Source organism: Lepus europaeus, chromosome 14 (genome assembly GCF_033115175.1).
Source record: "Lepus europaeus isolate LE1 chromosome 14, mLepTim1.pri, whole genome shotgun sequence".
Lineage (NCBI taxonomy): Eukaryota > Metazoa > Chordata > Mammalia > Lagomorpha > Leporidae > Lepus > Lepus europaeus.
The window spans coordinates 65,452,247-65,463,417 of NC_084840.1; the positions used below are offsets into that span (position 1 = coordinate 65,452,247).

At 45.9% G+C, this 11,171-nt stretch overlaps 1 protein-coding gene across 5 annotated transcripts in view; it reads right to left on the reverse strand.

Annotated features, from left to right (window-relative positions):
* ANKRD16 (ankyrin repeat domain 16) overlaps positions 1 to 10,650 on the reverse strand; it is a 39,321-nt gene extending 28,671 nt beyond the window's left edge. For 2 of the 5 annotated variants that reach the window (XM_062210838.1, XM_062210837.1), the window contains exons 1-7: positions 9,847 to 10,649; positions 8,672 to 8,892; positions 6,251 to 6,293; positions 5,596 to 5,637; positions 3,839 to 3,947; positions 2,831 to 2,992; positions 1,612 to 1,690 (exon numbers count right to left, since the gene is read on the reverse strand). In XM_062210838.1, the coding sequence (XP_062066822.1) occupies positions 1,612 to 1,690; positions 2,831 to 2,992; positions 3,839 to 3,947; positions 5,596 to 5,637; positions 6,251 to 6,293; positions 8,672 to 8,892; positions 9,847 to 10,163 (973 nt within the window). In that variant the 5' untranslated portion in view covers positions 10,164 to 10,649. Of the gene's footprint in view, positions 1 to 1,611; positions 1,691 to 2,830; positions 2,993 to 3,838; positions 3,948 to 5,595; positions 5,638 to 6,250; positions 6,294 to 8,671; positions 8,893 to 9,846 lie in introns of all 5 variants that reach the window. The other 3 variants (XM_062210839.1, XM_062210840.1, XM_062210841.1) reach the window with 3 other exon arrangements.
* Between the last annotated feature and the right edge of the window lie 521 nt (positions 10,651 to 11,171).

The following is an 11,171-nucleotide window of genomic DNA, read 5'->3' on the forward strand; positions in this document are numbered from 1 at the left end:
GAGAGCCGGATCGGAAGAGGAGCATCCGGGACTAGAACCACCACCCATATGGGGTGCCTGCGCCGCAGGTGGAGGATTAAATTGTGCCACAGTGCTGGGCACCTTCATCATCTTTTTCCTCAGCATCTGACGAGTCATTCTCTGGCACACGTTGCTCTAGGACCTTGCAGGAGGTATGAATGGGGAACTTGGAGATATTGCCATATGTATTTGTTTCAGGCTCTAAGTGCTTGGACCCTTGCATCATGTGGGAGACCCAAAGGAAGCTGCTGGCTCCTAGCTTCGGTCTGCCCCAGCTGTAGCCATTGCAGCTATTTGGGGAGTGAACCAGAGGATAGATGATCTTTCTCTCTGTAACTCTGTATTTCAAATAAATCTTTTTAAAAAATAATAAAAGCAGGGCCGGCGCCGTGGCTCAACAGGCTAATCCTCCGCCTTGCGGCGCAGGCACACCGGGTTCTAGTCCCGGTCGGGGCACCGATCCTGTCCCGGTTGCCCCTCTTCCAGGCCAGCTCTCTGCTGTGGCCCGGGAGTGCAGTGGAGGATGGCCCAAGTGTTTGGGCTCTGCACCCCATGGGAGACCAGGATAAGCACCTGGCTCCTGCCATCGGAACAGCGCGGTGCGCCGGCCGCAGCGCGCTACCGCGGCGGCCATTGGAGGGTGAACCAACGGCAAAAGGAAGACCTTTCTCTCTGTCTCTCTCTCACTGTCCACTCTGCCTGTCAAAAAAAAAAAAAAATAATAATAATAAAAGCAACAGTAACAACAGCAGTAATAATGAGTAGCAATAATCATTTTCATGGCAATAGCAATAATTCTATAACTTTACAAACAGAGGAAAAGTTTTTTAAGAAAAGTTGATGAGTAATTGCAAAAATATGAAACTAATTTATTTCAAGGGGCAAGGAGTGAGCAAGTTCCCACTTGCTGGTTTACTCTTCAATACCTGTAATGGCCAGGGCTGGGGATGGAGCCAGTTCTAGGATCCAGGAACTCAGTCCAGGCCTCCCATATGAGTGGCAGGGACCCAACAACCTGAGCTATCATCACCTTCTATATCCCAGGGTCTGCACTAGCAGGAATCCAGCATCTTAACTGATATCTTTTTTATTTTTTTATTTTTAATTTTTTTTTGGACAGGCAGAGTGGACAGTGAGAGAGAGAGAGAGAGACAGAGAGAAAGGTCTTCCTTTTCCATTGTTCACCCCTCAGTGGCCACTGCAGCCGGCCCGCTGCGACTGGCACACCGCACTGATGTGAAGCCAGGAGCCAGGTGCTTCTCCTGGTCTCCCATGCAGATGCAGGACCCAAGCACTTGGGCCATCCTCCACTGCCCTCCTGGGCCACAGCAGAGAGCTGGACAGGAAGAGGAGCAACTGGGACAGAATCTGGCGCCCCGACCGGGACTAGAACTTGGTGTGCTGGCACCGTAGGCGGAGGATTAGCCTATTGAGCTGTGGCGCTGCAAAGTTAACTGATATCTTAAGCAGCATCTTAACTACTAGGCCAAATGCATGCCCCTAAACCAATGTTTTTAATATGAAATTATGTGTACTGCTTACATTCAATTTACTCATAATTTTCAAGGCATATATAAAGTTAAGCTGTACCTGATCGATTTCTTTCATCTCTAGAGTTGATGTCAGCACCCAAGGATAAGAGAGTCTGAATTGTGCTAATATGTCCTTCCTGGGTGTTAAAATAAATTCATTATCAATGTTTGTAAGAACAAAAGCAAACTTCCAAACACAATCTCTAATGAACATTAGGTATCTTTCATAAAACAACCAACTGCTAAAACTGAATTTCCATAGCCAAAGGTAGACTTACTATATCATTAAATAAATATTTTGGTCATATTTAATTATTTAGAATATAGATGATTGTTGTTTCTCCGCCTTTTGTATAAGATGAAGTGGAGAAAACAGATTACCAACTTTGCAGGCCAAACTACTGATCCAATCCAGTTGTGTTTCCATCAACGCAAGCAATTTAAATATTGTGATTTATTCAGAACCCACAATTCCAAAATTTCCTAAACAAATACATAAAGTCTTTGCTAGAATCTGTAAAGCAAACTAGAAAATATTGTAACATCTTAGAAATAGGATTTCTATTACAGCTAGTATTGTAATTTATATACTGTTTGTCTACCAGTTAGTCTATTAATAGGCTTTAACTAAAATAAAGACTATAGATTCAATTTCCCTGTGGGAGAATCCATTGGCTTTCTCTTCCTGTAGCCGCAGAACAGGCTCATTCCTTTATTATATACCTACCCACCTGCCCACAAGGGGGAAATCAGGCAGAAGAGTGTAATGAAGGGGGAAGAATTTATTCTGCTGCTAGAAAAACAAGGCACACAGCCAATAAATTCTAAAGATAATATGCAAAAAAGCTCTCTTAAAATATAAAAGTTTCTTTGCTAGAGGAAAAATTTACATATTTTCAGTGTTTTACATAGTAGAGGACCCAGTAATGCAATTTCCTCTCCCAAGTCAGAGATCTGAACTTCTGAAATCCAGGTAGAGAGCTGCGAAGCTCACACAATAGATCTCTGAGGCTTCAAGTCACATTATTCCTGAAAACTAAAGGGAGGAGGGAATACAGCTCAGGCATTGTATAGAATAAGGATTCTTTTTCAACCCTAGTATTTGCTTAGAAAACAAGTAAGTCATGTTTCTATTTAAAAAGGATAAAGGGATTCAGAATCATAAATATTTTAGGAGTTTACAAGGGCAACTTCTACAGAAAGGGAGCCAAAGAAACCAGGAATACAGAAATATCCATTAGTGGACGAGGGTAAGGGTAAGGAAGAAAAAAACCAACCTTAGCCGCGTAATGAAGTGCTGTGAGGTGGGTTGATGCTGCTCTCGCATCCACATCCATACCAAGATCAGACACCAAGAATCGAATGGCTTCATTTTGCCCAGTGATTGCTGCCCTGTGCAGAGCCTGGAGTCCCAGGCTATCCTCAGCTGAAAAGCAAGCCTAGTAGACAGGAGAGAGTAGCAAATAAGGTAAGAAGCAGAGAGGGGTTAAAACTGGTACAGTGGGTTAAGCTGCCACCTGTGATGCTGGCATCCCAAATGGACAGAGGTTCAAGTCCTGGCCATTCCAATTCTGATCCAGCTCCCTGTTGATGAGTCTGGGAAGGCAGTGGAAGACAGCTCAAGTATATGGGCTCCTGCCACCCACACTGGGGACCAAGATGGAACTTCAGGTTCCTGGCTTTGGCCTAGCCTAACCCAGGTTAATATGGTCATTTGGGGAGTGAACCAGAGGACAGAAGATCTCTCTGTCTCTCCCTTTCTTTCTGCCTTTCAAATAAGTTTTAACTGGGTCCATGTACCTGCTGATATTTTGGGAAAACTTAGTTGTCTGTGTACATTTCTTAGGGCAGAAAATAAACAACTTTTGTATGATTGAAAGGACTCTCCAACCAAATTAATGGTTTAGAATCAGTGGTCCAGGCTATAGTGCCAAAAATTTTACTGTGTTATTACTATTGAGTATGTTGCTATTTATTAGATATTTACTTTACTAAATGCTTTCTGCACACTATATTATTAAACCTATAGGAACACTATGAAGAAATTAAATTTGTCTCCATTTTATAGATGGGAACACTGATGCTTAAAGAGGCCAACAGGGTCCCACAGGAGTAACTTGGCAGAGCTTGGATTTGAACCCAGGTTCTAAATAACAAGGTGTACACTCTGGTTTCTCTTCAGATCACATAAATCTTTCACCTTTTACTTGATAACAAGGTGTTCTACCTGGCCTATGATCTAAAATTTGTATGACCGATGGAATAAAAGAAAACCATTTTTATACCTCATGTTTTTCAAGGAGCAGCTTGGCTATATCGATGTGACCACACTGAATTGCATCCATAAACGGAGTAATGCCACAGTTGTCTTTGCTATTTGGTTCATACTGGCATCTAGAGCCAAATCACAAAACAAGAGAGTTGAGAACATTTGCCACTTCATACCCAATGGACAGCTGACTGATCATCAGCAAGTAGACTGTGTGCCTTACAAATGGTCTGCACACTGAGCTCTAGGTCTTCGGGAGCATGAGAATCACCACTTTCAGTAAACCCTCTTCCTCAACCTTCTCCATCCCAGTCGAGGGATCTTTGTCTCTCCAGTTTCTCATGCCAGAAGAAGTCATTCTTGCCATTGCCTGCCCTTATTCCTCATAACCAAGCTATTACTCAAATCTCTCAGTTCTACAAACAAAATATTTAAAACATCAGTATCCTTCCCTCCACCTCTGCTTTCACTCTTCAGACCAAATCTGTTGACCATAAGCCTTCTAATGGTTTTCTCATGCAGACTTCTGCCTCACTGTACAGTTCTCCACAGCAACCATGGTTGTCCCCCACAACCCCCTGTTTAACTGGGAAGGTCATTCCTGCTTAAAACCTTTAACTGCTCTCTACTGCATGACCTCTATGGCACATGCTCATCGCTCCAGATCTCTCCACCCCAGGCTCGCCATGCTCCTCCCTGCTTCCTGGTCCTCCTGCTGCTGGGCCCTTTCCTGCCTCTTCACCTTCTGGGCCCTTGGACCCTCTGTTTAGGACATTACTGCTCTACTCCTCTCCTGGCTAACTCCAACATACCCTTTAAGAGTCTCAAGGTAAGTGACCTCAACAAGGGCCTTGCCTTACCTGTCCTCTCTGCTTCCCCCATCTATGTGAGGATCTCGGCTCTCTTACAGCATTTTGTACTTTTCATTGATTTTGTTACCACACTTCGTGAATTACATGATATTTATTTGTGGGATTATTTGTTTATGCTTGTCTTCCACACTATCCTATAGGCACTGTTGAAAAAAAAAGTATGGTGCTACTTTATCACCGCGACTGTAACACACTGGAAGTGCCCCCCAAAATGTTTTTTTGAATCAATAAAGGGAAAAATAGCTTTAGGTTTGCAGATAATCAAGTATATTCTCATTTCTGAGAGGCAAGCCTCCCACACAGCAATGCTCTCAAGGCACAGTGTCAAGTATTCTTCTATTATCTTGCAATAGGTGGTCTCTCAGGTTGTATCTTCTATTCCTCTGGCTCCAGTCATCGTCTCTATGTAGATAAGCTCCACATTTCTATCTCAGTTATCTGTGTCTACACCTGCTTCCATGATGTCTTCACTCGGATATCTCACAAGTACTTGAAACTCAGTGCATCCAGAAGTGAAAATATTTCCTCCAAATCTGCTCTTCTCCCCTCCCCCTTCCTCAGGTTCTGGAAATGGATGGTGCTTGCACCACCACACTTGAGTCATCCTTGACTTCTCCTTCCCTCTCATTCCTTTCAATTTATTCATCTGGCCCCGTTGATTCTACTTTTTAAATATCTCCAAAGCTTTTTCTTCATTCCTACAATCATCTCTAATTCAGCTATCACCACCTCTCTCCTGTTTCATTGCAACAGCCTTCGAAACGGCCGAACAACATTATCCTATGCAATCCCCCCTCCACCCATTCCCTATTTTCACCAGAGAATAAAGGATATTTGAAATTTTCTTGTTACTCTTCCACTTAAAACACTTCAATGGCATCTTCCAAGCTCAGAGTAATACCTGAAGTCCTTATCACAGTCTACAGAGCTCATTCTTCCAACTCTGTTAAGGTATCAGCACATTATGAACTTTTCAATTTCTCAAACATACTGTGCTTCTTCCTGGCTCAGAGCACCCATAGATGCTGCTACCACTGTCTGGAAGACTCCTTTGCCTTCCACATTCAGCTCATTGCTATTCCTCCTTAAGCTCACAGCTTAAAAATCAATGGCATATAGATTCCTTACTTCCAGACCAAGCTGGACATTCTTATTATGTGCTGTAGGGATCCTGTAGGTCCTTATAATGCTTATCAGACTGACAGTAGTTACTTAGACTTTCTTTCCTGTCAACTCTGTGAGGATAGGAAGCACACCTGTTTCATTGGTTAAGTCTCTACATTTCGCACAGGGTCTTGTTTCTATTAGGCAATAAATATATAAATATGCATGCTTGTCGAATAGAAAAATGGATGATTTTGCCACTATGAACATTTCCCCATGTGTTCATTAGCTATTTTTGTTTTATATTCTTTTAGTTATCTGCTTATATCCTTCATTCATTTGTCTTTTGGAAGCCCAGTTTCTTTCTTGATCTGAGCTCTTTATGTAGCACCAATATTAACCCCTTGAAATAATTAACAAATATTTCCCCCAATTTGCTTTTTTGTTCTCACCTCTTAAGAAGCACTTTTACTGCTTCAAGACAGCCATGCATTGCTGGAAGAAGAGAGTTGAGAAAACAGAGTTTTTAAGTGCATATTCAAAACGCTTCTTTCTTTCTGGCTCCATTCTCTGCCCCATCTGGTAGTCAAGACTTACAGGAAGGAGTAATTAAATTTTAAGTTCACTGCTACTGCCCTAGAGGAATAAAAATTTAACTGCATAAGTGATAAGAAATTATGCCTTCACTTGACAATCACACAGCCAACACCTGATACTGTCTTCTTATGAGCACTTTCATGGCAAACTTTCAATCATAAATATCTCCCCACTTTTGTGTGACAAATCTCCAGGGTCAGTCAGTTTCTGCCTAAGAAAATGCAAAACATTTGTTAAAAAAGATTTGTTTATTTGAATGGTAGAGTGACAGAGAGGGAGGGCAGGAAGGAGGGAAAGAGGAGAGGGAGAAGTAAGGGAGAAAGAGATAGAGGTCTTCCATCTATTGTTTCACTCTCTAAATGGCTACAACATCTGGGTCCGGTCCAGGCCAAAGCCAGGACTCATAACTCCATTAGGGTCTCCCACATGAGTGGCAGTACTTGGGCCATCTTCCACTGCTTTCCCAGGAGCTAGATGGGAAGAGAAGCAGCTGGGACTCACTGGCACTCCAATATGGGGTACAGCTTAACCCACTGACACAGTGCTGGCCCACAAAACATCTTAATATCAATTTATAACAAAATAATCAGAAATTTAATTCTACTAACTATAGTCACAAAAGCTTTTGACAATCTGTCTCCTCTCCACTATTTTGAGTGTTGATGATTTCTCCAAGGGAATGAAGGGTGTTAGGGAGAAAGCAGGTCACATAATTCATGAACTGAACCTTTTCTACTTACTTGCAAAATTTTTCTGTTTTTTTTTTTTTTTTATAACCTGCAAAGTTTGAAAAAGATTTCTTAATCTCTAATTCCAATTGTGGCTATAAAATTGTATGCATATTTCCTGGTCTATATCACATCAAAGGTATTGACTTTGAGAGAAACTAGAAGTCCTATACCTTAATTCAATGTACTATCCAGGAGGATAAAAGTTAATTTACAAATTTCTAGGTCAGGATAAGTGAGCCCTTTAGTATCCACTTCTTGTTAGGTCCAGAAATTTTGTTTTACTAATTTAAACTAAGCGATGGCATGGGCATTTAGCTTAGCAGTTAAGATGGTCATGTCCTGGCCAGCGCCGTGGCTCAACAGGCTATCCTCTGCCTTGCGGCGCCGGCACACCGGGTTCTAGTCCCGGTCGGGGTGCCGGATTCTGTCCCAGTTGCCCCTCTTCCAGGCCAGCTCTCTGCTGTGGCCAGGGAGTGCAGTGGAGGATGGCCCAAGTCCTTGGGCCCTGCACCCCATGGGAGACCAGGAGAAGCACCTGGCTCCTGCCATCGCATCAGCGCGGTGCGCCGGCCGCAGCGTGCCTATATTAAAGTACCTGAGTCCAATACCTGGTTCTAGCTCTGGACTTTATTTTCCTGCTAATGCAGACATTGGGAAGCTGTGGTGATAGCTTAAATAATTGGGTTCCTACTACTTAGGAGGGAGGCCTGGATTGAACTCTGAGCTCTCATCTTAAGCCCTGGCCAGGAAAATTCTGAGCATTTGTGAAGTGAACAATTAGATGGGAGCTCTCTATTTAACTGTCACTTGGAGGAAGAGAGAAAGGGAAGAAGGGGGAGAGTGAGGGAATTAAAAGATAACTCGGGAATAAGGAAGAATAAGAAAAGAATAAGATAGTTCAGAATTAACGATCACTATTCCAGACAATGAAAACTGCCTCTCAACTTTATATCTGGCATTATCATTAGATAAGTCAAATACATTTGGGCCCAGGTATTTAACTAGAAACATTTAAATTTATTTCAATTATACCAGCATGGTAGTTATCACTAAGGTTGTGAGGACATGTACCTTCTCCTGCCTTTAAAAATGCCAATGGAAAATGATCCAAGAAAATCACAGCTGTGCTCACTCACTGCCTACCATCATGCCAAGGGGTTTACACATGTCTACCGTGCTCCTTAACCCCTACAACAAGCTTGCAACTTGGGTATCATTACTATCAGTTTTTGGGGCCGAGGAGACTTGCTCACAAGAGACCCAAGTCCCTTGCACAAAGTCAAGGACTTTGTAAGGAATGGGACCAACTTATCATCTAACTTGGAGGATAATACAGATACACATGAAAAGTGAATACAAGAAGAGCATGCTTGTTGAGTTACATTAGCTTAGGAAACTAATTATTTGCCAAAAGGTCTCAGGATTCTCCTACTCCCTGCCCTCTACTTTTCCAATTCCTCTGTTCTATAGATGACTTGAACAACAGTGCTGGGTGAGGCAGGCTGCCCATGTGTGCCTGCATGCCTGCAGAGCTGCAGGCCGTACCTGCGGTATGCAGAGGAGTTCTTCTAATTTTGCTCTCTGTCTTCCAAGCATCTGGGCAAACAGTGAGCAAGTACTGGAGGATCACAGGGTCACCTGCTCGGCTGGCAATGTGGAAACTGTTCCAGCCATCTTTGTTCTTCAGCAGTGGATTGGCACCATGTTCCACAAGGTCCTGGATCACCTCAAGATTCTTCCTGGTGCAAGCCATCATCAGAGGAGTCCTAAGGTTAACCAGGACAAACTGTCAGAGGGAAGGCAGCTGAGATAGCAGTGAGGGGTCAGGTCTTCAGAAAATGTACATCCTTTGGCACTAGAGGATTCAGGGGTCTGGGAGCCACAAGAATTGCTCTGGCTGGCAATTTGCCTGCCCACTGTGAGGACAAGGGAAGACTGTGCTGAATGTGTACCTACAGAAAGGGCAGCTGGGAGGCAAAGCTGCTTACAAGCTCTTCACAGTACAGCAGGGATCCATTTTCCCAATGGGGAAGGTTGCTTCATTTAAATATTTAACTCTGTCCTGTGTTTCTTATTTATTTCTGAACAGGAATCATTGGAACGCAGGCACTTCATGATGTTCTGAACCTTAAGTGGTGCACAACCCCCAAGGAACCTGACGTAGTGAGTACTAAAAACCTGTTCAATCTAACAAACAAAATGGAATTGGTGTGGTGGTACAGTAGCATATCTTGATTGTGGTAGTGGTTTTGCAAGGCTATACGCGTGATAAAATTGCACAGGGCTCTATAGAAATGTGTGTATGTATAGCTGATGAAACTTGAATGAGTGTATTGATTGTAGCAATGTCAATTAAAACAACGCAATTGTTGAAGTAATTATTTAGTGTTCCCAGAACATCACATTGGGGGCTATATGTAGTTTGGTAACATTGTAAAGTTATAAGCTACACTGTTCTCTACCTTGCAAGGGGAAATGACTGCCCCAACCAGCCAGCTAACTCTCCCCTCCCCACCAAGGGCAGGAATTAAGCACACCACAAGTCATTTCCACTATAGAGGAAGGTTGGGGCAGGAGGCTCCTGCCGTAGAGCAAACCTAGGTAGAGGACGGGCGCTGAGAAAAACTATGATGTGGAAAACGGTGGATGCAGTACACAAAACCCGACGTTTCTACAGGCAGTAGGTGGGCGGGGTGTCTATCTGGATCCTGGCCACCTACCAGTCGGCCTTCTTCAAACAGTCGACTGCCGCCCCTCGGCCCAGCAGGTAGCGCACGCAGTTCCGGTGGCCCATGGAGGCAGCCTCGTGCAGAGGCCGCTTGTAGTCCTGGTTAGCGGCCTCGATGTCCATGCCCCAGGCCTCGGCCAGATAGGTCAGGATGTGCAGACGCCCGTGGCGGGCCGCACAGTGCAGGAGGGTGTCCCCGGCCGGCCCCTGGCAGCTTCCGGCCACCAGCAACTCCTCCTGCAGGGCCTGCAGCCGACCTTCCTGCACGAGCTTGCAGAGGCGCCGTGGATCCCCGGGCCGGGCTGGCATTGCTGAGAGCGGCTGAGTGTCCGCCTCTCGTACCAGACCCTCCCTCCTTCCCGGTTCTGTCCACAGCACTGCAGCCGCCCCAGCACCCTCACACCCTGTCGCCTGCCCAATGCCGGGAAGAAACCGCAGTTCAGAGCGCACGGTGCTAATTCTTCAAGAGAACGGGGCAGTGGGTGCTGAGCACTCGAGCACTCCTGGGGCCGCTCTGCGGAGCGCTAACACGGGCCCCGAAGGTACCCTTCCCCGGAAGCGCTGAAAACACCCAGCTCGGGGCGCCTCTGTAGCCCTGGAGCTTCCCTCTGCACAGTTTCGAGTTGGTCCCAAAACGTCAGGGAGTGGGAGTGGGAGCGTCACCCTACTGCTAAGCCCACGCGGCCCTTCCCACCGTAGCCGGCCTGCCAGACGTCTACCCAGGGACGAGCGCTGCTCCGCCAACACAGGACAGTCAGCAGCTTGGGCTCGGCACCACCCACTAGGCAAATGAGTGCTGCTCGCGAGCTCTGCCCTGTCCTCACCCAATCGGAGGCCACCCTCCGCCTCCCCGCCGCAGCCTCCACGGGAACCCGGCGAGCATCTTGCGCAAGACCGGAAGCGGGGAAACTGCGCGGCGCGCTAGTGAAGGAATGTTTCTATTGGTAGCGACGGCTGACCGTAAGCGCTCCTCTGGCTTGCCTGTCCCGATTGGTTCCAGAGGCGGACGTTTCTCTCGGCCGCTGCGGGGCGGAGCCGGCGGAGGAAGTGGGCCGTGAGCCGTGGAGCTCCCTGACTGGGGATGCTGGCAGGCTGTGCCATCGGTAACCGTAGTCTGCAGCGCCGTAGTTCGTGAAGCCGCAGACGTGGCAGGCAGAGCCGGCGGGGCTCCGCCGTGCAGGAACGTTAACGTTTTGGAGGTTCTGCGATGGGGTCCCGGACTTGACCTGGGGCCATGGGTCTAACGGGAAAGCTGAATGTGGGCGAAGGGGGGCGGGCCTCGTTGGGCAGTGAGCAGGTGGAGGTCGCAGCGGGATG